General features: G+C 42.3%; 1 protein-coding gene across 2 annotated transcripts in view; it reads right to left on the bottom strand.

The window, feature by feature from the left end:
- Positions 1-4,092: 4,092 nt before the first annotated feature.
- Positions 4,093-26,110, bottom strand: part of LOC139923812 (matrix metalloproteinase-17) — an 84,713-nt gene continuing 62,695 nt past the window's right edge. Inside the window, exons 5-11 of one of the 2 annotated variants that reach the window (XR_011785212.2) lie at positions 23,802-23,978; positions 22,382-22,484; positions 15,080-15,162; positions 13,399-13,551; positions 11,987-12,244; positions 4,369-5,279; positions 4,093-4,255 (exon numbers count right to left, since the gene is read on the bottom strand). Coding sequence is in view for 1 of the 2 variants with exons in the window: in XM_071914679.2 (XP_071770780.2) it covers positions 4,954-5,279; positions 11,987-12,244; positions 13,399-13,551; positions 15,080-15,162; positions 22,382-22,484; positions 23,802-23,978 (1,100 nt within the window). In the remaining variant the exon portion in view is untranslated. Of the gene's footprint in view, positions 5,280-11,986; positions 12,245-13,398; positions 13,552-15,079; positions 15,163-22,381; positions 22,485-23,801; positions 23,979-26,110 lie in introns of both variants that reach the window. The other variant, XM_071914679.2, reaches the window with a different exon arrangement.

The raw sequence follows: 26,110 nt of genomic DNA, 5'->3' as shown, positions 1-26,110 counted from the left end.
GACTGCCACTGCGTAATTATTTGGCACTTTTGAAAACAGCTAGTACAGCTAATTCCAGCTCATTCAGTACAGCTAATTCAGATATCACAGATAGTGATAGATATTGATTTCTTTATTTTAATTAAATACAGTAGCAGAATGATGTGTTGTAGAGGTGAATGAGCTGGCAAGCCACCTGCACCTCACAGATTCCTTTCAAACACCCAAAAGAACTAGTCAACTCCAGCTGGGTCACAGCTGATGTGAACATGTTTAACACTTTCTGTATATTTAGTCACCAGAGGGGGGCGGTGTAGGACCACCAAATAAAAGGTCTAAGAACATGATAGTGTTTTCACTCTTTTACATAGATTTAGACCATGGGAACACAGGTGTACACTGGAAAAAATTATCATCTTACTCAGCTTTCAAACATAATTTTTCTTAAATTGTAAAATAATCTGCCAACAACAGTGAGATATTTTCACTTTCACAAGAAGTTTCTTGAAATAAGTGAGAACATATTGAATCCAATTGCTTCAACCAAAAGATGGGAGAGGTTACATTTGAAATAAGATAAATTATGTCACCCAATGTACAGTCTTTTTCACAGTTTCAAGACAGATGAATTTTCAAAATGAAATGTCTTGTTACTACAGGCAGTTTTTGCAGTGTGAGAATAGTATTTACTGTTTCTCATAAACCTCCTTAACATGAAACTATGGAGCATATGGCTGCTGAAATTCAACTTTAACCGCAATACTTTCCGGTGCGTTCAAAAAGTATGGCTAAGCCACCAGAACAGGTGACGTACTTCACTGTAAACACCCCACCTTCTCCCGTCAACCATCCCACAACAAATTCTAAGTTTTGTGGGCGATTGCTCTGGTTTTGAATATTTTAGTTGCAGTGTGATCCCTTCAGAGTGATTGATTGGTTCTGCCTGGCCCATACGAAGGCTCTGCTTCTGACAGTTGGTGCAAAGGCCTTCGGGTGTCAATTCTGGTGGAGAAGAGGCCCCGCGACCAGCAGTATTTCAACACATTTCAATAAATGTACACACACACACACACACACGCACGCACACGCACGCATGTCTGAGTGGGTTTAGTCAAGATTGGCTACCAGAGGGTGTGAGAGAGTTGGATAACATGGTTCAGAATTCATGACAGTGCAGCGTACTAACCTTCCAGCTGCCTTTACACCTGGATTTGATGTATTTTTGCTCTATCCAAATACAATCCAATCACCCAGGTATAAAGAGGTCTTAACACTTTTTAAGAGTCTTTATAGATCTTTCCTTCTGTTGGTTCTGTTGCCTGTGTATATTTGGCCTTGGCTGATGCTAAAGTATTTTGTAGATTTTCAAAATGGCTCAATAAACTATTTCTCAGGCATTCAGTCTCCTTGCAGCATCTCTCATAGCTGAATCTCTTTTCTCTGTCAGGTGTTTAGAGTGTCTGTGTTCAGTCTTCTGAGTCAGCTTCAGAGGTCCTGCTCCAAGCTCTTTGATGTGCGTGTGAGAACTGGCCAAATGCAAAATGAACACTCCCACCAACAGCTGCCCTCCTCCCCCGTGACACCCACCCTCACCCTCACTCTTGCTCAGCGCTCAACACTCTCGCTCTCTCTCACACACAAAAGCAAATCTGTATATGGAGGTGACTGACATCATGTTGCACTTTTCTATTAGTGTCAGCAATGGACTACAACTGTATGAACAGCTATGTGAGAACTGTTTCCTATCTCGTCTGTGGATTTTTTTACTCACTGTTAAATTACTTCTTCCCTCTAACTCTTTCTCTCTTTCTGGAGATGTTTTTCCATGTTATTCTATATCTCTTTCTGTCTGTCTCCCTGTCTCTCTGTCTGTGTGTTTGCCCTCTGTGTCTTTCTGCCAATCCAGCTATTTTCTGTCTGTTTTTGCTGTTTGCCTGTCTGCTTCTGCCCATGTGTATGTCCATTAGTCTGTCTCTCTCTGTCCATTTGTTTGTCCCTGTCACTGTAAGCACCCTACCTCCTCCTGTCAACCATCCCACCACAAGTTCACAGCTTTTGCATGCAATTGCTCTGGTCTTGAATATTTTAGTCCCCATGCGATCCCTTTAGGGTGATTGATTGGTTCTGCCTGGCTCATCTGGAAGCTTCAGTGCTGTGAAGTGCCAGGTGTCAACTGTGGTTGTGGAAGACGCCCCACAGGCAGCAATATTTTAGCATATTCAAATGAGCTTATTATATTTGTAAAATCACAATTGTGACAGCGTTTTCATTAAACATCCTTGATTAAATACCTTTATACATGTAGGAAAATGTGATTCTTCTAATTGGTCCGTTCATAATAAGCTTAATAAAGCTTGCCAAACAGGATGAACTGCTGTGAAGTGACCTATCCTGCTGCATTCGCCCCCGGGAACAGGTGCTCTCCTGGTGGCACGGCCACTGCACCACAGCAGTTAATTAATACCACTGGAGTGTGTCATGAGGAGGGAAGAAAAATTGCTGCTCTTAGCAGAAATGAGGATTGAGTGGCTTTTTAAACTTTTAAACTTCATTTTACCTCAAAACAGAAAGAAAGTTTTGGGTCTGCATATTTTGGTGGGGTTCATCCGCACCCTTTGGGTACAATAAACAAACACACACACACTTGTGCATAAACACACACGCTCGTGCACAAACATACACACACACACACACACACATTTTCGTGCTGTGCATGTTAATATCTGAGTGAGGTTGAAGGTTGTAACCAAAGCATCAGTTTGTGATATTCATTGTTTGTATGTGTGTGTTTATGTGTGTGTTTGTGTGTGTGTGTGTGTGTGTGTGTGTGTGCGTGTGTGAGTGCACCTAGCCTCTACATGCCTGACAACTTGTTATCCTTGATCCTTGAGTTGGCATTATCTAGCAGTGCTGTTGAATATTTTTAGATCACTTTTTTTTTTTATTTTACTCTCCAAAAGAAATATGGGTTTATAATCCTCCGCCAAGAAATCTGCTCATGAAGCAGACTAGGAGTGGGAGTATAGTGTGATTGGCAAGGTTGGGTTTTCATTTGTGACGGAACATGAGTGACCAGTACAAGAGAAAACATGCTTGGGAACATGAGAGAGAAGAAAGTAGTTCCCAGTTGGTGTGTGTACGCTGTTATGTTACCTTCATCTGTCTTCAAGCCTGGGCTTCCTTTCAGTGACACTAAATAATTACACACCCAGCACTCACACTCACTGCCTCCTCGTCAGTGTGTGTCAGGCTGAGTACTGTTAACCTGTCTCTGCTCCGGTGTCATCGATACAAATTCATGGCCGTTAAAGTGATTCTGGTTCTTTATTTTTCTACAAAAATATTTCACATTAGAAAACACAGCTTGAAATGTACACAGTTCAGTTGGTTTTGCAATAGTCGTGGAACTGAAATCGACTGAAATATATCTGAGTCTATATTTATACTGTAGGTAAATATACTGTATCTTAACAGCAAGAATAAATCCAGTTGCCATGTATTGAGGTCTATAAGACGTCTGATGACCTGGTCTTCTCCTGCAGTCCATCATCCGTCCGTCGTTTGTCTGCTCATCTTGTCCAGTGGTGAGGGAAGGGCTCTACGATCTCTACGATCCGACCAAAGCAATGTGAAATAAACAACAATCCCAATCCTCTGGAACCCACAATCATCAAAATCCATCTGTGTTTATTACAAAAATACAACAAAATCAATATTATCCATTACTGCCTGTGATAAGGGCAGGGAATGCGTCTGTACCAGAGGTGAACAGGATGAACCCGCGCAGATACAGGAGCAGAAGTTCCTCAGAGAGCTCAGGAGTGCAGTTGAGGGACGAAAGCAAGAGAGAGTCCATCCGTCTGTTCATCCATCCGTCTGTTTATCCATCCGTCTGTTCATCCATCCGTCTGTTCATCCATCCATCTTATAGCCCTCGTATTGTGAGGTTTACATGAGAAAACTGTCCGTCACATGACAGAAGCATTTTAGTCCAGCTGGTTCAGACCGTATACTAAACATGTAGCGGGCACATGTGTGTGTGTGTGTGTGTGTGTGTGTGTGTGTGTTTATTTAAATGTGGATTCTGTGAATCTTATTAAAGCACTTGCTGTAATTGCACTTGCCTAATTACAAATAGGCAACAGTGCGTGTGCTGGCATCCCAGGATGCCATTCACCTGTCTACATCACAGGGTGTCATTCATTACAGGATACATTACCGGGTGCCATTCACCTGCCTACCTGTCTATATCCCAGCATCCCATTCACCTGCCTACCTGTCTATATCCCAGCATCCCTTTCACCTGCCTACCTGTATACATCCCTGGATGCCATTCACCCGTTTATCTGTCTACAATAGAGAATGCCATTTATCTATCTAACTGCCTACCAGTCTGCATCACTGGGTGTCATTCATTACAGGATACATCCCAGGATGCCATTCACCTGTCTACTGAATGTCAGCCAGACATTGTTGCTGTAAACTTGTTGTACATGAAGAAAAGAATCACTGTTTATGCTCTTGGAACACCCTTCCATTTCATGTCAACATATCTCCAATCAGTCCCATTTCTTCACAGAGAGATGAGGCATTTTGACCTTTCAAAAGGAAACAGAAATGGAACTTGTGGTCCTGTGTAACTCAATTAGTCAAGCATGGTACTCACATTGTCATTGTAAGGGGTTTGATGCCATAGGGACACCCATACTATAACGGTATGCACTCCCCATACTGGAAGGCGCTTCAGATGACAGTGTCCACCAAATGGCATGGGAAATAAATAACAGCAAAACGATAGCAAAAAGATACCAAGTGATATTCATAAGTATAAGAACAAAATCTTCCAGTTGTTGTTTTGACCGAGCGGCCTCTGGCCCTCCACCGATGAGTCTCTTGTTCAGTCTCTCCCGCTCTCAGTCGATTGGCTGTCGTACTTCCTGATTCAGATCACGACCTTTCTCCCCTGCTTTGGCATCATAGCGGTTCGGAGCTGAGGGCCAGCGAGAGCGTCCAGAGAGGCGGCAGCAGCCAGAGGGGAGAGGGGGAGGGGCGGGCACCCAGAGGCGAGGCCGTGTCAGAGGTGCAGGAACAAACCTCGTAGCCGTTCTCCGCGTGGTCCGGGTGATGCTGCCCGTTGACCCTCGTCTCAGTGTTTTTGCCGTCCGTGCTCGGAGAGTCCGACTGCATCTCGGTGCACAGCAGCCAGTCCTTAGCGATGAGCCGGGGGAATCCGGCCTCCACCTCCATATCGCTGCCCGGCACACGCCAATACTCCTTCCCCTTGAAGAAATAGGAGGAGCCTTCACCAGGAGAGGGAAGACAGAGGGAAGAGGGAGAGGGCTGGTATTAGTGTGTGTGTTGAGAGACACACAGAGTGAAATACTGCAGAGTAGAACATAAGAGAACAGGATAAAATAGAATGGAATACAATACAGTAGAGTTCTAAACTTTATTGTTTACACAAAGTGAAGAATTGTCTTTGGCATCATCTGGAATACATGACAATGTGCACAGAACATATAAAACTATAAAAAATTATAGCTAAAACTTTGATTCAATAACAATCACATTCAATTTGAAATTGTGCTTACAAATTAGATTTTTTAAATTCATTTATTCAACATTATCAACGATTCAGTATGAGAGTAGCAGATTCAAATGTATACAATTCAATTTCTGCTGGCACAAAAAAACAAAACAGTCAAAATGGTTTTCTGTCCAAGACAAATTTGGGGGCTTTGGGAACTAATAATGTTTGTCTTGTCCTGTCTTGTCTTACAGCTATGAGTGTTGCATTCATCCAAATATTGGAGGCAGTGAGACAAAGAGAGAATGAGAGAGAGAAAGAATGAAAGACAGATCGAGTGATCAAGTTATTCAATTTTAATAATTAGTTATGCATATTTATGAACAGTAATTTTGAGAGGGTTATTTAACAGTATTTAAAAAAAAACAGAATTATCAACTTCCCTGAAAGGATAAGTTTGGCAGTTTTGGACCTCTATATAATTTGTCTCTTGTCAAAATATCTCCAAAAAAGCCATTTGTAGGCTCCACAGGGGAGTTGAGAGTAAACACACAATTTGGCATTACGCACACTTTCACTAATCAGGAAATCACTATTTTTCTCTGCTGCAGCACAGCTATGGGGTGAAAGTGCGTTACTGGTGGTGTGATCTAGTTTTGCGGACGGTCAGGTCAGATTGTAAACAATTGCACATGGAGCCGGGTGGAGTTTGGTAGAAGACTATCCTCTGAGTGCCGTCCCGTTTGGACTCATTGTTAGCAGCAAGAGGCAACACAGCTCAACGTTTCAACCAACAGCTGACTCTGGAGCCAATATTCTCTGTGGGTCCAAGTACTACAGGCAGGTAAGAGACAAATTATACATAGGTCCAGAATCACCGAACCTATCCTTTAATGAATTGTTGTGTGAATATCTAATTAGCTTTCTGAAACATCTTAGCTTTCTCCAAAACATGAACAAACAATTTTGCATATCCTCATTATGAAATCATTAGGGACTATGGCAGCAACTCGGTGTGGTAGAACAGTTCTTCCAGACCTATAGGCCGTGGTAACAATGCTAACAAAGACCCAAATCCTGATCTTCCAAATATGGTCTAAAAGTCACAAACTCATGGTAGCTCTGCCCCCTGAGCACACAACAAGTTATATTACATTGCTCTTACACTTAAGGTATTAGAAGTTTAGGCATGGTAGTGAATGCACCAACGGAAGAGGCTCATAATGCTTTCTATGCAATAAAGCAAAGCTGTCCCTCCATTAACAATGGTGAAGCCTTTTATAGTGTAATACCTGAACTTATCCCATTAACCGTATTATCCCTACTACCGCACTCACTTTCATTTCTCTCAAACATCCCTTCTATATTTTTCCATAGCTGTTATTCTATTTATTTTCCTTGCACTTCTCTCTCACATGATCACTCTGTGGTCACAGGGAAATTGTAAGGGCATTATTTCTCTGACAGGAATAAATGCTGATTCTACCATTGCATTCACTGTAATTCACGCTGGGCAAGAGCACCAGCTCATTGCATAAAATGTAAAGAAAAATGGGAGTTGTGCTGGTCTAGGCAGCTTCTTTTGTAGGTAAGTGAAGGCTCATGATACCTTGTAAGCTCTTTTTCCTTTGCCCAGCGATGAAAATATATTCAAGCCTGGTTGCAGCTTGTTTGAAAAAATAAATAAATAAATAAAGCATGCTCTATGGTGCCCCTGGCCATTTGGCGCACCAGGCAGCTGCCAATATTGTCACTGGGGGACTGTTATTATTGCTGTTCGTCTTTGTTGCTGTCATTGTCCTTCTGTTTACCAGTCTGGTCTCTTCCACGCACGCCCGCACGCCCGCACGCCCGCACGCACGCACGCACACACGTTAAATTATTTTATCCAATTCTCTCTCTCTCTCTCTCTCTCTCTCTCTTTCTCGCTCTCTCTCAGTTCAAGCCCATGGAGCTGAAACCCTGTTGTTTTTGTTAGGATTCTTCTTCTTCGTCTTCTTTTTCTGCCCCCTGCCCTAAAACGATTTGTATCTCAGAGGCTGTAAGTCCTAGAGCAACCAAATTTGGTGGCTTTTGGACCTATATATAATCCATTGCACATACGGGAATTAATTTCTGCCATGATAGTTTTCCCACCATTTTGAATTGTATGCAAAACCTATTTTTCGCTATTTCTCCCACAAAGTTGATCCAGTCTCAACAAAATTTTACACACAGCATATGTGGAGTTCCTAGATTACGGCTAATACCCAGAGTTTTGAAAATCCAAACCACTTGGCCGTGATGCAACCAAACTTCAGATCCATATTTGAGACGGACCACATTTGGTCGCGCTCCATAGCACCACTATCAAGCCAACCTTGCAACTTTTTTTTCTAACCCTAACCCTAACACACAGTATATTTCAACTGCCTACATCATCCGTCGTATCTCAGAATTTTGATACTTGACACACAAAAGAAATTGACAGCGGAAATGCACAGGAAGGGAGGCATATTTCCTAAATGTTTAACACTAGACCATCCAAAGTCTGAATAGCATCACCATCATGACAAATTGGCAATTTTTAAAATTGCAATAAGCCAGGCACAATCTCACCTGCAGTTACAGGACTGCCACTGACACGTTGTATCTATTATTAGCCTATTATTATAACTACTACTATTACCATTAATACCTCTCTCTAGCCTTTTCTGTCCCTGCAGTAATCTTTCTCTGTGCCTTCGCTTCTTGTCCCTATGTCTCTCTATACTTTCTCTATCACAGTCTGTTCTTTTTTTCCTTCCAGTCATCTATCTGTCTCACATCTCTTCTTTTTCTTCCTGTCTCTTCATCCTCAGGTGTCGCCATATCTTCTCTCCTTCTGTCTTACTCTCTGGATTCTCTCTCCCTTCCTCTTCTCCCATATCCCTCTGTAACTGTCTATCTGTTCTCTCTTTTCATCCTGAGGTGTCGCTATATCTTCTCTCTTCCTCTCACTATCTCTCTCTTCTCTCTGTGCCTCTTTCTATCTGTTTTCTCTCTCTTCTCTCTTTATCATGAGCTTGTGGAAGCAGCCTAAAAACAGAGCGAACAGGCTTTGATGTGCCTCCAGTTCCCAGGCCCCAAGGTTTGTGTATGTGTGTTTGCGTGTGTGTATGTTTCCAAGCTGCCCTTCCAGGCGCTGTGGTGATAATGGCCGGTGGGGAAGAGGGGAGAGGGGAGGGGGGCTGTTGGTGGGACTGACCATTTTGCATTTGGCCTGTTCTCACACACACATCAAAGAGCTTGGAGCAGGACCTCTGAAGCTGGAAAAGGCTCAGAAGACAGAACATCAGACCTCTAAACACCTGACAGGGAAAACAGCTTCCACACATTCAGCTGGGAGATGCTGCAGGGGAGACAGGATCATCCCGGTTCCCACTGAGAGCGGCCTGCAATTTCAGGACAGAGTATCTGGTTTTTGGTCCATTTTGAAAATCTACAAAATACCTCAGCATCACCCAAAGCCTAATATACACACACAACAGCCCACCTGAAAGAAACCTACACAAAGTGTCTATCATTAACGTGCATCCTAGGTGATATGATTTTATTCAGAGGGAACACATAAAAGCCAGGTGTAAACTACACCCAAGATGCATTAGCTGGAAGTGGTAGCCATGACCTAAGCACTTAACCCTCAGCTGCTCCAGTGGAGCTGCTCAGTGTCCAACAGTAGAAGAGTCTGGATGTACTGGGCAGCTCCCCAGTGCATTCACAGCTCCTCTGAGAATGTGTTTAACCGTGTGAATGTGATGCATGGTGTTGCTGAAAAAGAGCTTGCGTGCTCAGTCAAAATACCCTGGATAAATAAAGGTTAAAAAAAGCATGTGACCACACATAAACAACAAACTATAAATACAAAGTGTCTGTAATCCACATAAAGCAACTGTGTCAACAGAAATAAACATTTGTGCATGGATCCAACCAGGGAGCGCAGCAAATATCAAACAATAGTGACACACTTGTCAAAACTAGATTGTCAGGATTCTTGCGGAGGAGGGACAAGCAAGACGGGGTGTTTGCTGTCAATTTTAAAGAACGTAAATATTATGAGAGGAGGTGATGTGCACTGCAATCTGTGTTTTGTGAGGAAAAGAGAACCTATTTCAATGTGTAAAAACAGAGACACATTTTAATGCCAGGTGTAAATATAATGCAGCTAAATCACATCTAGACACAATCTAGACATAATATGCATGTTAACGCCAGATGGAACAGGGGCTTAGGCTGTCACAAGCTGCCAGAAAAACAAGTATTGCTGTAGATTGTACAGTTGTCTAATACAGTGGTGGTCAGTGGCCTAGACAGCCACCTAGGATGGAACGTTTGTTTTGTTTTCTGCTCAAATAGGCTCCCATACCTCTAATCCTATAGTCTCTGACTGGCTCAGGATCCTAACCTTACAGTATAACTTCCTCTAAGACTTTTGGCTGCATGTTTGCCAACACACATAAAAGTTCCATCCTTGTTTATTTGAGTTGATGTAATAGCTGAGCTCTAAGAGGATTTTCTCTGAGGGGAGCATTGCATGATCTTGCCTTGGGCACCAGCAGTGCCTGGGCTACCAATGGTCTAATGCTGTAGTGGAGTGATGCAACTCTATTCTTCGATGAGAAATGTAATAATATGTTGTTGGTCTATTGCTGAAAGAAATAGACAGTTACGCTTCATCGTATGTTGAAGGCGATCACTCATACTGCCTTTGTAGTCAATTCCCACTAAAGTCAACCATGCTGAAATGTACATACATACTGCACTGTAAAGCACTATGAAGAAATGGATCCACATACTGGTATATAATAATACTACTAGTATACTACTACTAATGATAATCTTCATCATCATCATCATCATCATCATCATCATCATCATCATCATAAAAATAATGTATATACTGGTATGTTCTCAGTTTCCCATCTAAACCAATAGGAAGAAAGTTGAAATAAATTGCTCTGAATATTGAACCATTATTAATGAAGCACAGTGTGGCAAAAGTTGATGACTAAGGGCTGATTTGTTTACTCATGTCCTGGATATTGAGTCAGTAATTATTCACATTCTGTACACATTCTACCTGAGAGCATTCCAAAAGTGCTGATTTACAGCGCCTCTGATCACATGCATACATTAAGTCATGAAAAACAGAAATCAAAGAACTGAACATCCAACAGAACATCCAACCGAGGAATCTCAACTCATAAATGAACTGAACAGAAAATAACAGTGTACGCAAATTGCAGTATGGCTTGGCTTCCCCCCCAATCAGCTGAAAACTTGTGAATATATAGACAGGAGAGGCCAATTTCCAAAATCCTCCTTTGGGGTTTACCGTAAACCTGTGGGACTACAGCGGTGGAAAATTCCTGATCCCTAGGAACAAGTAAGCATTGCAAATACAGCATCTCTTTTCTAAGGTTTTTTCCCCTCAAGGTATAAACAATAAATGCAGGTCAGCAAATAATATCATGAAATACCTAAATAACATTATTAGAAACAGCACAGAACTAATCAATAGACCCTGTGTGTGTGTGTGTGTGTGTGTATGTGTGAGTATGTGTGTGTGTGTGTGTGAGAGAGTAAACCCCACTCATGAGAACCAGGGAATTATAATACAACCGCAATGCTCTTACAACCTACCCATTCCTGTTAAAACCACCAACCACCAGCACACACCAGGTCAAAAACAGGTAGGTAGAAGTTCTAAAGAGAGCCATGCTAGCTTTTGAAACAGAGAGAGAGAGAGAGAGAGAGAGAGAGATGCAAGTGAGTGAGGGTAAAAAGGGATTGTGAGATTGATCACCGTTTAGATGACTGTGGTAGTGAAGTAAAGCTCTCAATTTACCAGTCAATCTTCATTCCAACCCTCACATCACAAACCTTTGGTAAAGTGACTAAAAGAATGAGATCATGGATACAAGCTGTCAAAAATTGAGGTTTCTCCACAGGGGGGACTGGCGTCTGTGACAGGGTGAGGAGCTCAGTGACCTAGAAGGACCTCGAATTTTAGCGGCTGCTCCTCCCCATCGAGAGGAGCCAGCTGAGGTGGTTCGGACACCTGGTGAGGATGCTCCTCGGGTGCCTCCCTTTACTACCGACAACCGAAAACATGGAATGTGTTACAGGGTATACTCAAATCTGATTCCCTTGTTCCCATGGGACATTTTCAGTCAAGGATATCAACTCTGGTTACACTTAATTGCACCTGCTTTAATTGGTGCACTCAATTAAATCTCTCATCTGCTCCCTTGTGAGGATGGACTGATCTATGTGAATCTATGTGATTCTCTTTTAGAATTGTCTTTTTGTTTATTTATTTAATTGTTTATTTATTCATTTATTTTCTCTCTTTCTTTCTATTTTCCGCCTTTTGTCTAACAATCCTTACAAGCCATCTGTCAGTTAACTGAAGTACAGAGAAAAGTAAAGAAGAATGAAGACAGAAAATAATGAACTCACCATCAGACCACCTCATGGCGTCATCCAGGTGCGGTGGCAGCCCCTTCCACAGCGTCGTGTCTTTAGGATAGCCCAGGTCCATTCGTCTCAGGTGGTCGTCGTAGCGCCAGTAGTGGCTGTCCTTGAAGAAGTAGGTCTTGTCGTTGTGCAGCCAGACGAAGGCTGCGTCCACGCCCTCCATGGGCAGGCCGAAGTCACTGATTGGACGGGGGTAACCCTCTTCTACGTTATTGTCTTTAAATATCCAGTACTTCAGACCTGAAGGGGGCGGGACATGGAGATATCAGTCAAGAGAGGAAAACAACTCAACAGTTTGGAATATATCTACCCAATATTTCACAATTTTATGAATGACACAACATAATTTCTTATAATACACAGACAGCTGACTAGATAGGAATTTGAGACAATTCATTTGAAAAGATTTTGAGACACTGGATTTTTGCCATGCAGCCAGTAGAACATTCTGTTCCAATAAAGTTATTTCACAAGTTATATCAAATGTGAAACCCGGTGCCCTTGCTTTTGTACCTCTGTTTTCATCACAAAAATCATAACTCCTCTGTCCCTCTCACATAGAAACAAATTCTGGCAGCATTTCCGTCAAGATCCTAGGCACATTGCAAGAAAGGCAAGAAATGTTTCTTTTCATTGGCCTCTTTATTGTCCAGATGAATCACATTTTAAAAAGTCACCAGACCATCAGCATATTAAACATGTCCTGGAAACACTGTCACTATCACTGAAGACATGTATTACATGTGTTTATCAAACTATTAAAACTGCATTTCTCACTTTCACTTGCTGTGACAGAAAGACAGAGGTAACAAAGAAAATATAATTTATGTTACTGTGATCATATTGGAGAACTAACCAAATGGAAATACATTCCATTTATGGTTCATTTATAGTGACAGCAGCAAAATTGCAAGCAGAATACTGAGGCAGGCAATGATGAGTATTTCTTTATATGCTGTAAATACCCTTTCATTGCATTTAACCACAAGGATTTTTCACTATTTCATCTGAGTATCCTCGTTAAACTCCCGTCCATCCACTTGGATGTGTGACTTCTACTCTTACTGTGTTTGTGTGTGTGTGTGTGTGTGTGTGTACCTGCATGTACTGTGGAAAGCATACAAAGTACATTGTTTTATGCAATTTCTGTCACGTGTATGAAATCCATTGCAATGCAGTTGGTGCAGCCACCGTTCTCAATGCTGTGCCCACTGCCCAAACTGTCACTGTGGAGGCTCAGTGGAATAATTGATCGATTTTACTGCATCCTGCAGTGGCCATGAGCATCCAGCATGCCTTTGAACCAGACAAAGTCGGGGTCCCCAGGCCTCTGGATTTTAAGGCTCACTCCAAGATTTAATTACGTGTTAAGATGGAGATTTTCTGCAGCATACCTTTGAAAAAGACTATTTTGTGGTCCCCAGGCCTCTCATAGACAGCATCCACACTGTCCAGGTTGGCCGGTAGGCCCCTCCAGAACCGATGGATCTGAGCCGGACGCAGAGACACCAGGTGCTTTTCTCTAGTCAGTCGCCAGAAATATTTCCCTATGACAGAGAGGAACAGGAGAGGTTGGAACAGCCATGCAGCCTGCTGATCTGTAGCGCACTTTGGCTGTCATTCTTCCTTTGATATATATTATTCATGCCCCGAGGGGGAAATTCTCCAACCTGAAGCAACAGTGAGTAATACCACTGGTTCCTGAAAACCTCACCTAGTTTCCCTCTGTGATGAAGCTGTTGCTGTCCGAAATGCTGACCTTAGCCCATGAAAAAAAAAAAAAAAAAAAAAAAAATGCTGACCTTAGCCCATGAAAAAAAAAATAAAATAAAAAATGCTGACCTTAGCCCATGTGGAGGACCTTGGCAGCCAGGACACTGTACAGTGTGTGTGTTTGGGTGCTTATGTGTTTGCACATGCAGCATGTAAACTACACATTGTGTGCACATGTATGTAATGGTACTTGTTTTCATCTCATAACATACTTTGCAGAGATTATCTGTTGTTGCTACAAATACAACCTAAAAAACATGTTTAGCACAGCAACATTCATTGTGGTCGAGATCAGCATGATGCATGCTGGGTGGATATGCAACTCTTGAGACAATCGGAGGCTTCTTACAGCAAACTGTAAAACATGTTGAGCAATTTACACATCTGAAAAGTTACATTCAGTGGCAAAATTACTGGTACAATGACCTAAAATCATAGATTTCACATCAAAAGATGAATACTTCAGCATACTTTTTGCCAATACTGCTGCTGTTGAATAGCCTGATATTCAGTCTGAATGGCCATTTCGTTACTACTCCTAGTTTGTTCGTTTTCTGTGTGTGTGTGTGTGTGTGTGTGGGGGGGGGGGGGGTTGATTTTCCCCAAACCAATCACTAGTGACTGACGTATCCGGTCGCTCTGACGTTACTTCAGTCGACACTGATGCTGTGCAGCCAGTTAGCCACTACGTCCATGGTTAGGCAGCGGATTTACCAACTTTACCAAGAATGTTGGTCGACAAAATATCATTTCTGCAAAGACAACATGTTGGTTAAGGGGGTGATTTCAACAAATTTATTCTTCCAATGCCAATGAAAAACCATTGCAAGAACGGTTCAAAAAACTTGATTGTTTCTCTGAGCGAGAACAAGCCGTTGACTAGAGCAACACCAGACTCTCTGAATTGCTCCACAAAATATGAAGAGTGGGCGGGACGCGATTCAGGAGTCTGGAACCAGGCTAGCTGTTGAAGGTATATGAGTGTGTTTGTTATTGCCGTTGTCAGTGGGAAGCTAGAGGGCATTCCTCCAGAGGGCAAGCATGTGTAAAAGCCAGAGGTCCTTTTGGACTGCAGTCTCTCAGCTGGATGAGTCTCAGCTGGGCTCAACGCTCAGTGAATCTCTACAACACTACTCTCATCCTGACCCTCTCCACTTCTCTCTCATTCTCTCTCTCTCTCTCTCCCTCTTTCATTTGCTCTTCCTTTCCTCACTTCAGCTCATTTAGCTCAATTTTATTTTTCCCAACACTTTATCTCTGTCTGTCTCCCTCCTTCACTTTTTCCCCTCTGGGCTTGAATACCTTTGAAGAAGAAGGCCTCTCCTCGTATCTGGGCCACTGCATCAAAGTGACTGGTGCATCTGTCTGGGGCATCTCGCGCCAGCCTGAGAGACGGACAAGAGGAGAAGAGAGCAGGAGGAGGAGGAAGGAGGGAGGAGGGAAGAAGAGAGGAGTTGGAGGGAATAGAAGAGAGGAGGAGGAGGGAGGAGAGAGGAGAAGTGGGGAAAAAATTCTGGTTTTATTAAGTAGTCCATGCAGATAGAACATCCAACCGCTTATACAAAACTGGACATTTATAAGTGTCCATTGTTCAAACTCCAACTTTATTTGTTCCTGTATTCCAATTAATGACTTTTATGTTCAAACATCCAAACATGATTTATTGTGTGTTCAAACAACTGAAGTCTGTCACTCTAATCAAATTAATCCTTATTCTATGTGATATTTGTTTTGATTTGATTGTTTTGTTTTCTGATCCATTTTTGTATCCAAATTATGTGCAATGTTTTGTTTTCATCCACTGTGACTGTGTGCCTGTGTGTGTAACAATTACACTTGGCCAAACAACAGAGGAGATGCTATCAGTCTGACACGGCGCGGTCCCCGGTGCCTCTATCCCTGGGGCTAATAAATGATTTAAAGCACTGACGTGGCCGGCCTGCCAATGATGAGGCCATTAGCACCACAAGGCTGCCACTGTGAGTGGGAGCCAACCAGCCTCATATCAACAAAGATCTCTATTCAGCACTCTATCAACACCACGCCACCGCCTAGTGGTCAGTATCACTGACCCTTATCAAGCCCAATCCACCTTTTCCACACATCATCCCCTGATGGAGCTGGTGAGAAATGAGCAGTGAAGCTAATATAGTGCTGGAAAAAAGAGTTAAATATCCCACTTGTTGTGAGTCAATCGTTATATCTACTGCCTGTTTGGCTCAGAGCTGCTTTTCAAGGCTGGATAGCTGTGTACTGTTTGTGTGTGTGTGTGTGTGTGTGTGTTTGTGAATGTGTGTACATTCAAAATGCAGTTTAATCATGTTTGTTGATTTGAAAAACTACAGGCTGATAGCTGTCCACTGTGACTGTTTGCTGATACTATTTTCAATAGATAATTAATTAATTGTTAAGTAAGGTGGGCTCTCAAGCTTCTTGGGTTTTTGGATACTTTGCTAAATTGGTAAGACAGAAATGTCACCATATCAAGCTCCAAAAACCTCAGTGAATAGACAGAATTTAGGCCAGTAAATAGTTATTTCAAAGATTTATTCTTTTTATAATGGAACATGTGTATTCCATCCATTCATGAACTTTGTTTCTCAGCAGAATAGGGAAGGGGAGTTATATCACACGGCTGGTTGAATTCAAAGCTCAGTGAGAAAAGGCTTGACCTCTCTGTGGGCAATTACCTCCACCAACAGAGCTGGAAGGAGGTTATGTTTTCACCCCTGTCTGTTTGCCTGAACGGATTTGGCTGAAATGTGGTGGACAGACAGCCCTTGGCCCAAGGATCAGTCGATTAGATTTTGGTGGTGGTCCAGATCTGCGATTTCCGACATTAGATGATTTTGTTTTTTTAGACATAACTATTATGCTGTGTTCATGTGCTGGTGGGAAAGTACAACATCTGGGACTTCCAAGTTGGTTGCTAAATGGCATTTAATTCACATGCTATTTTGTTGGAAAATCAAATGCAGAAGACAAACAATAAACAAACATAAATTGTTACAGATGCTGCAGCTTTGCCAGTTGGAGAGTTGTTCAGTGTTGGTGGTGGTTTGTACTCTACTGAGTGCCTTCTAGTTTGATTTTAAGATCAAGGTTAAGATTATATCACAGCGTATATTGTATTAAAAATGACAGTGATTCAATTTTCACAATCTTACTTGTAATTACTTGTGGGTTTCTGAGCATTCTTTTAACTTGTGATGCTGATTAAGTAGAGAAATATGAAATTGTGTTATTTGCAGAAAAATATTTATTTTTTAAAGAAGAATGGGTAGTCTACTCACCTTAAGTATTTTCTTTTAATTTACATAGACAGTTGGAAAGGGGGAGATATAGAGCATCCTCTATAACGATTTTATCCAAGGCCAGTGGAGGCACTCGTGGCTCCAGAAACAGGGAACTTAACCGCTCAACTGTCTCTGTAGAACAATTTTTTTTTGTACCTGCACCCAATTGGCAACAATTGCATGGAGACACACTTGGCTTGGCTTGCAGTGACAAAGCAGCAGACTTGTGCCCAAAATGTTGCTGGTTTGAATCACCAGACCGACTGGGAAAATGTTGGCAGGGAAAGTGAATGAGTAACACTACTCTCTTCCTCAACAACTACCATCAATGTGCCCTTGACTGAGGCACTGAACCCCCAACTGCTCCAGTGGAGCTGCTCAGTGGCCAACAGTAGAAGACTGTCGCTGTACTGGGCAGCTCCCAGATGTCAGAGGGTTATCGCATGTATCACTTGAGAGACAAACATGCCGGTATTCAAAGTGCCAGTCAGCAGAATCAGACTGTGTTCAGCACACAGACTGTGTTTAATCCACAAAACAAGAAGTCGTACAGACTCGAGTTTGTAGTTGTTAGGCAGAAAAGTCTGAGGCCTACCTTAGGGATAGGCGCAAGTGAAGGATTGGAGCTGATCACAGTGCAGCACCACAACACCCTCTGGAAGAGGCAGGAGTATGGTCAGAGGAGCAGATTAAAGAGGAATATGCAGATGTGGTGAACTAAAGCTCAAAGTAGATCCAACTGTAGAGCCAGTGAAGCTACCAAAGAGAAGGATACCAGTGGCTCTGTACAATCCACTCAGAGAGGAACTGACAAGTCCACACCACAGCACCAGTGGAAAGGAGCACTAATTGGATTAGTAGTCTACTGACCATTAGGAAGCCTACAGGTAAGCACTGTGAGTGCTCATGGACCCTAAACCACTGAACCAAGCACTCAAGAGTAGCCATCACCCCTACCTTTCATGGAATATATGCTACCAGACTTCAACAGAGCATGGGTGTTCACAGCATGTGATGTGAAAGACAGAAACTGGCATGTTGAGCTGGATGAAGATTCCAGCTGCCTCACAACATTTGCCACACCTTTTGGCCGTTTCAGGTGGTTACGTATGCCAATGGAAATAAGCCCTGCCCCGGATGTCTTTCAAAGAAAGCTGAACCAAGCATTGGAGGGACTACCTGGAGTTGAGATTATTGCAGATGATATCCTGATCGTGGGGGAGGGAGACAGTGATGAAGAAGCGGTTGCAGACATGACAGAATGCTGAAAATGCTACTGAACAGATGCAGAGAGCACAATGTGAAGCTGAATCAAAAGAAGCTCCAACTCAGGTGCACAGAAGTGCCGTATAATAGACATTTTCTAACCTCAGAGGGGTGAAAAGTGGACCCAGGCAAAGTAACAGCCCACAGATGTAAAAGGGGTCCTGTGTTTTCTTGGCATGGTCAACTATCTGGCCAACTACTGTGACTACATTTCGGACCTCTGTGGACCTTTGCGGGAGCTGACACCCAAGTGTGATATGGGAGTGGGGAGAATGACATGAGCTAGCCTTTGAAAGGATCAAATATGTGGTCTCACAGAGTCTGGCAAATGCAAATGCAAAATGGGCAGCCTGCTTCATATGTTAGCAAGGCCCTGACAGTAACAGAAAAGACAGATTGAAAGGTAACTGATAGCTGTACTCAATCAATTCACATATGGACGGCCTGTGGATGTTCAATCAGACCATAAACCCTTTGACCAAACCACTGCTCAGTGCCCCCAAAAAAGGCTACAATGCATGCAGATGAGACTACAAGGATATGAATTTAAACTATCATATTTCCCTTGGAAGTAGTTACTACTGGCTGACACACTGAGAAGGTCATATTGCACAGGACAAGAGACCAGAGGCCCAGTTGGGAAGGAAGTTGAGTTGATCAACATGGTGCATTACCTGCCAGTATCCAGTGAGAGACTACAGGCTATTCAGGGAGCCACAGAGCTTGACCAAGGCCTGCAAATTCTGAAGAGGGTCATTCAGCAGGGTTGGCCTGAAACAAAGGAACATGTCCCAATGGAGGTGACAATGTATTTGAGCAAAATAAGTGAGCAAAATTTTCGTTTTCAGAGGGGAATGAGTGGTGGTGCCGGCAGCACTATGGTCAGAAATCATGCAGAGAATCCATTCCTCACATATTGGAATAGCAGGATGTTTGAGAAGGGCATGTGAGTGTGTATACTGGCCAGGCATGAATGCACAGCTAAAAATGTACATGGAACAGTGTAGCACATGCAGTGCATGGGGTGTGAAACAGCAAAAAGAGACACCGAGACCATATGAGGCACAGGAAGCGCCCCTGGGAGAAGATAGGGACTGTTTTTTGTTTAATGACAGAGACTACATGATCACTGCGGCTTACTTATCCAATTTCTGGGAAGTGGATTACCTGGAAAACGCAAAGGCCAGCACAGTGATTTGAAAACTGAAATCACAGTTTTCCAGATATGGCATTCCAGATGTTTTGTTTACTGACAATGGGGAGTTCAGGGCTTTCAGCAAGTCGTGGGAATTCAGCCACGAGATGTCCTCACCAGGATACCCGCAGAACAATGGAAAAGTGGAGTCAGCAGTGAAAACTGCCAAGAGACCAATGGCCAAGGCAAAAAGGGCTGATACTGCCCCTTGCTTAGCCATGCTGGACCATAGAAATAGGCCATCACATGGCACAGACAGCAGCCCCGCAGTGACACTCATGGGGAGACGCACAAAAACACTGATGCTGATGAGTGAGACATTGCTGAGACCGACAGCCAGTCATCAGAATGAGATAGTCAGAGGTAGTCAAGGGAGGAAAGAACGGCACGACAATATCATGGCCAAAGACTTACCCGAGCTACAGAGAGAGGATAGGGTGAGGGTCCAGCCACTCACAGGACCAAAGCAGTGGTGGCAGTGGGCAACTGTTATTCGACCTGTAGAGCAAAGGTCATATGAAGTGATAACAGAGCAAGGCCAGGTCTTAAGGAGGAACAGGAGACATCAGGACCAAGGAAATGGATGATGACTTGGCAGCAGTTTGTGAATTTACCACGGAGCAGCTTGATAAAACGGAGCCACAACTAGAAGATAAAGCTCTGAGGCAATGAAGCTTCCACAGAGTGGGAGCCAAAACATCGCGGAGGATTTGGCAGCAGAAGCATCCACACTCCACACACTTAGGCAGGCCTGATAGAAGGCCAGCACATTTAAAGGACTTTGTGTGACAATCCTGTATGCTCAGTAGCAGTGAGCACACACACACATACACAACAAAAGAATTCATGGACTATAAAATTTGGTTTGATCTATGGATTGATTATATTCAAGAATGTTGAACTGAAAACAAAAGAAAAAATGGACAGTGCCGTTCATAGAGTTTTACTTTATTGATGGACAATTACTCAAGTACCAGCTGGTATTGTTGCTCACAGACTGTTACTCTGGTATAATTGAAGACTGTTACTTAAAAAAAAAAAAAAAAAGAGAACATGTTGCAATATACTGTATGTTTCCAGTCAGACAGTTTTGTGGGTGGCACAGAGTCAGTATGCGGTGACAAGAGGTGAATGTAATGTTGTCATGCAGATTAAATTCAGTAAAGTGTTGAAGGTTACATCTTCATTTGTAATTACTACTTGACACTTATTTAAACAGCTGTATTGTGTTTTTGGGTGCTTTTGGGTTGAGTTTTCTTGGCACCTTTGAACTGTATTAGAGAGCTGTGCTCCCTGCAAACTGAGGGGTACGTAACTCTACAGCGAAGTAAATGATTCAATTTTGATCAGAATTGGTCAGCATGATGGCAAAAACTAGGGAAATAAGGCTCAGGTTGAAAATAATTGGAATTATCCTCTAAAATTCATTTTATGTGTAACCATGATGGCTACATCTGTGAATTTTTGTCTTTTCAGAGAAAACATAGTGCAAATGTTCTTTCCTACAACTAAACATACCCAAGACTAAAGAGATGTGCACAGATTTCCCTAGGAGGCCTCCCCCTGTGCCAACCCTTATAAAAGATGAGCCAGTTGACAGGGGGCAGCAGTGAAAATATCTGGGGACCATACTGGATGACAAACTTAACTTTGAGGCAAACACTGATCTTATCTGTAAGAAGCAATCAATCAAAGATTGTTCTTAATGTGGACAAGTGTTTTATACTTGGACAAGGAGAGGGGACAAGTGTGTTATTTTTACTTTTCCTAATTTAGACATTTCTATAATCTGTCAGTTTGGAAATCTTAGCCAAATAATAATAATAATAATAGAATACAGCCAAACTCTGGAGCCTCATTAAGATGTGCCAGAGGATCATAGGCATCCCTCTCCAGGATCTATTTCAGAGAGCGAGAGTCACTCAAAAGGCACAGGTCATCTCTTTGGACTCCCATAACCTCTTTATGGTGAATTCAAGCTGCCACCATCTGGCTGCAGGTTCGGCTTTACCAAGTATGGGACCAATAGGTACAGGAAATCTTTTATTCCAGCAGCTATTGAATTTTTCAATGAATTTGCACGAAGCCATACTTAGCTATTGTTGGCCAATGCAATCCAAACTAGTTCTGAGCTTGTCTCATAAGGTAATGCTATTGCTGTATGTATTTATTAACTGTGTATTTATTGTTGCATGTGTATGCAATGTTTCTTTCTGTTGGAGTACAAATTGTGGAAACTATGGTTCTTCGCACACCTATACCAGGAGACAGGTGCGTAGGAGAGGACCGGGAAGCCGGCAGAGCATAAGAAGAGATTCCCGCACACTGTCTATACTTGCAAATAAAACATTTATTAGAAAATAAGCAATGTTTCGGTACTGAGACCTTGACCATGACCTGGTCAAGGTCTGAAATGTTGGTTATTTTCTAATAAATGTTATATTTGCGAGTACAAATTGTGACCATGGGGACATTAAAGATTTACTGTATTAGTGGCTTGTAAATTGATACATTACCGTACAATGTTTATAATCACTATATCACAATATTATTATGTAATGATTAAAAAAATCATTACAGGGAGTCATTAACATTTTACATTCTGTTGACAGCCAACTATTTCAATATGGAAAACATTATTACAAGTTAACAAAATGTATAACATAGTTTGACTGTTTGTCAATTATCTAAAAATATATAGTTTGAAATAAAAAGTATATAGTTGTGAATCAATGAGTGTGGGGTGAATGTGTGCTTTCATTCTGCTCCACCATTGTGGTGAATCAAGGCGCAGGCACAGGCGCAGGCTTGCGGCAGACACCGGATCTGTTGAAGTACTCTACTTACAGGACAGTGGATCTGTTTTCAGGAAGGTCCAGCAGGACGGGTGGTTCAGCCGTCTGGGAGGGGTTGCCTGGTCGATTGGTGTGGGACACAGACTCTCTGACCCCTAGGAAGGATATGGGGTCAAAGGTCAAGTCAAATAAACGTACAAAGGAGGTAATAACATTCTGCTGATTCTGAATTTGTTTATTATATTCCCCATTTCTTGCCTCATTGCTGCTTTCTATTTCTCTCTCTCTCTCTCTGTTTCTCTGTTCTGTTTCTGTGTTCGCTTTTGTCAGGCCATCTTAATTCAATTCAATTCAATTCAATTCAATTCAATTCAATTCAATTCCTGGCTTCATATCCCCTCTCTCACAGTCCTTTCCCTCACTTCACCGTTCTTTCCTGCGCTCCAGTTCCCTCTTTATGATCATTGTTCTCTCCTCCTAACACCTCTTCTCTTTCGGTCTCTATCTAGCGGCGCGATAAGGTCATATGCCATAAAGAGGGCCAATTAAGTCCATCCTGACTCCCACTGATGCTTTAATTAAATCAATAACCTTCCTCTATAGAACTCATCAGTTGCTGCTTCCTAGGATGGGAGGCCTCAATGTCTGGCTGCTGGGCTGTCACCAGCAAGAGGGATGTTTCCACCACCAACCAGGAAACATGAGTAATTACAGCAGAGGATCATGGGGCATGGCCAGAGGGGTAAAGGGGCATTCTGTGTATGTAGAGATGATTAGTGTTGTACATCTCTGTGGATATCTTGGGATGTGGATGGTTTGGTGAAATGCAATGAGTGTGTAAAGGCAGGATGTGGAAGGGAGGATGATGGAAAGGTGATGACATGGTTGGAGGAGAGGGAGGAGAAGATGAGAGGCAAGAGGGAGGAGAAGGGTGGAGACGAGGAGATGGAAGGGAGGACAGGAGGGAGAAAGACAGACCACACACACACACACACACACACTCTTCAGCATTAATCAGACATAGAGAGGAAGCAGAGATTCCCATTACTCACATTTTCCTCACTAGCTTGCTTTCCATCCAAAATTTTTATTTGAGTTATGATGCATCAAATTAAAAAAGCTGAATAGAAAAAGCAAATTTAGATAAAATATACTCAGTATTGTGAAAAAGTTTTTTAGGGAGGTGAGGTGAGGTAATAAAGTTTTCCCTAGTTAACCCTAACCCTAGATGATGATGTAAACTTAGTACAATCTCATTTCACATCAATTTAACAATTCAAAAGTCATGGTTATATGACCAGCAGTCTATGCATTTCAATATTGCCATGTGCATTTCTCTTTCATTTTCAGACAGCATGAAATATGGCCAACATTAGAAACATAGCTACTATTTTTCTGTCTGTCTCTCTCTCTCTGTCACACACACACACACTATGACACACATAGAAAGGTGTGTGGATGTTCCTCCATACCATAGAGTTGCCAGATGCGGACCTTGTCTTCATAGGGTAGGTCATACTTCAGAGGGTCTCCTACTGGACCCTGGTAGTACGGTCTCATGATGGACTCAGTGGCTGAAGTATGGACCAAGCCAATGGCATGACCAAATTCATGAACTGCAACCGCAAACAGATCCATCCCATGGGAGTCTGAGCGAGAAGAAGAGAGAGAGAGAGAGAGAGAGAGAGAGAGAGAGAGAGAGAGAGAGAGAGAGAGGAGAATTGGATAAAAGAATTTAACTGACAACAGAACACAGCATGATGGAAAACGCTATAACAACAAAATGCAGACATGTCAAGAAAGGGAAATGAAATCAATTAAAATAGCCCTGATGCAGTAAATGAAATCATAGCGGAAATGAGACTTTGGAAGTGAGTGAGAGGGTTTGCCTGAATATGCTTGCATGTGCTTGTTCAAAGAGAAAGAGGGAAGGAGAGAGAGAGAGAATTTGTGTGTAGATTTACTGAGAGAAAACATCAAGTAGCTTGGTTAATCAGACAGTTTCAATGTCTATGCTAATTGTTAACAGTTGTAGATTCAGTGGCAATCATTGTAATTATTTACAGTCAAGATCCTTTATTTCTTATAGAGAACTAATAGTGAGTAGTCTGGAATCTGGAAAGCTGCATGTTATTTTTGATTTGATTTGATCATAAAATATATGATCAAAACAATTCATGTCTATGTGACCCCAGAGCAAAACACAAGAAACTTAAAACACTAATTTCCACTGTGGTCCACAGTACAATAACTTACCACACAAAACACAATACAAACACAATCAAAAGATCATAGGATATACATAGCACTAGCTAAACTGTCTTAAACTGTGTCCACCTCTCATTTTGGTCCTTTTAAACATAATAGTGCCTAGTGATGTAAGTATGAACTTGTTAATTCAGCTGAAATTAAACTTCGATGGGCAGTGGGAAGGGATTCTGGTGAATATGAGTAGTTGTAAATAAAAAACAGGTTTAACATATATATATTTACCTATAATATATGTATATATATATATATATATATATATATATATATATATATATATATATAGTGGACAAAAGAGTGGTACCGAATGTTCAGTATGCTGTTCAAAGTGGTTAATCTAACAAATCTCCATTGTACAGTATGGATCTCGTGGAGATTTTTTGCAACTGGCTTTTGAACATCCCAGAGGTGATAGTATGAAATGAGATAGAATCATCACCAATATGACCTTGCCGCTAAAAGTTTGTGACCTAACTTGACCCAGTCTAAAAACCATTTGCATGTATTATCCTTTTTTCAACTCATCTCCTTATGGTGCAAGTTAAGAGGTGTGACAGACAGCTCTGGAGGCTTTAAATGCTGTTAGGCATGTGGTGTAGTGAGATAACTATGGTAATACCGCCTGAGCCCCTGGGCTGCCAATCAAAACCTGAGTGCGGAAACACACCTAAAGAGACTGCAGGCTATCAAAGCACATTTCTCTCTTCGTTAAGCTAAAAAAAAAAAGAAAAAGAAAAGCTTCCAAAACCTCCTTGTCTGGCTCTGCTAAGCAAGACAAAACCTACAGCTTGGAGATTTAGATTTGCAAAAATGTGGAGTGCTAGCGTGTCACGCCAAGCTAGCTTAGCGTCCCTTGGTGGGAAAGGCTCAAGTCTGCATGCAGTTAACCTGAGGTTAGCCTCGGCTTGGGAACATCTCGTTGTTGTGCTCAGTCAAAGACAAAGGACAATGGGGGACATGCACTCATGGTTACAGTAGCCACCTGGGATGTTCAGAAGCCAAATGCCAACTCTAATCTACAGGAGCACATGGTGCAGAGTGGAAGGGTGGATAAAAGGAAGGATTGAGAGAACAGAGGTTCAGAAGAAAGCAGGTACCATGTCATCTTATTTACAGTCCCTCCGTCCCTCTCATTTCTGAGGTGACAGATAAGACCTAATGCCTGTGGACAAAGTTAGAGCTCAGAGATTTGGGTGGATGAACCAGATTCATTTAGGAAGGTCATGGTAGAGACAGATAGAGAGAGACAAAGAGAGAGATGGTTTTGTGTTGCTGTTCAGACTGGCTGTTCATCAAATTCCCTTATTTGTAGGGACTGAGTGCTCTGTACAGCTAGAACAGCCAGTGAACCATCCAGTAGCTATTTATCAAGCCAAATGCTATCATTGTATGGTGCCAGGGATGGGCAGTGAGGGATTCAGTCACTGGACCTCTGCACTGTTCCCGCTTGCTTCAAAAGCTCCACCATTGTTCCAGTTCCCAAAAAGCCTGAGATCACAGGACTAAATGACTA

This window comes from Centroberyx gerrardi, chromosome 2 (assembly GCF_048128805.1).
Source record: "Centroberyx gerrardi isolate f3 chromosome 2, fCenGer3.hap1.cur.20231027, whole genome shotgun sequence".
Lineage (NCBI taxonomy): Eukaryota > Metazoa > Chordata > Actinopteri > Beryciformes > Berycidae > Centroberyx > Centroberyx gerrardi.
Note: the sequence above shows the minus strand (reverse complement) of the source record. Positions and strands in the feature narration are given on the sequence as shown.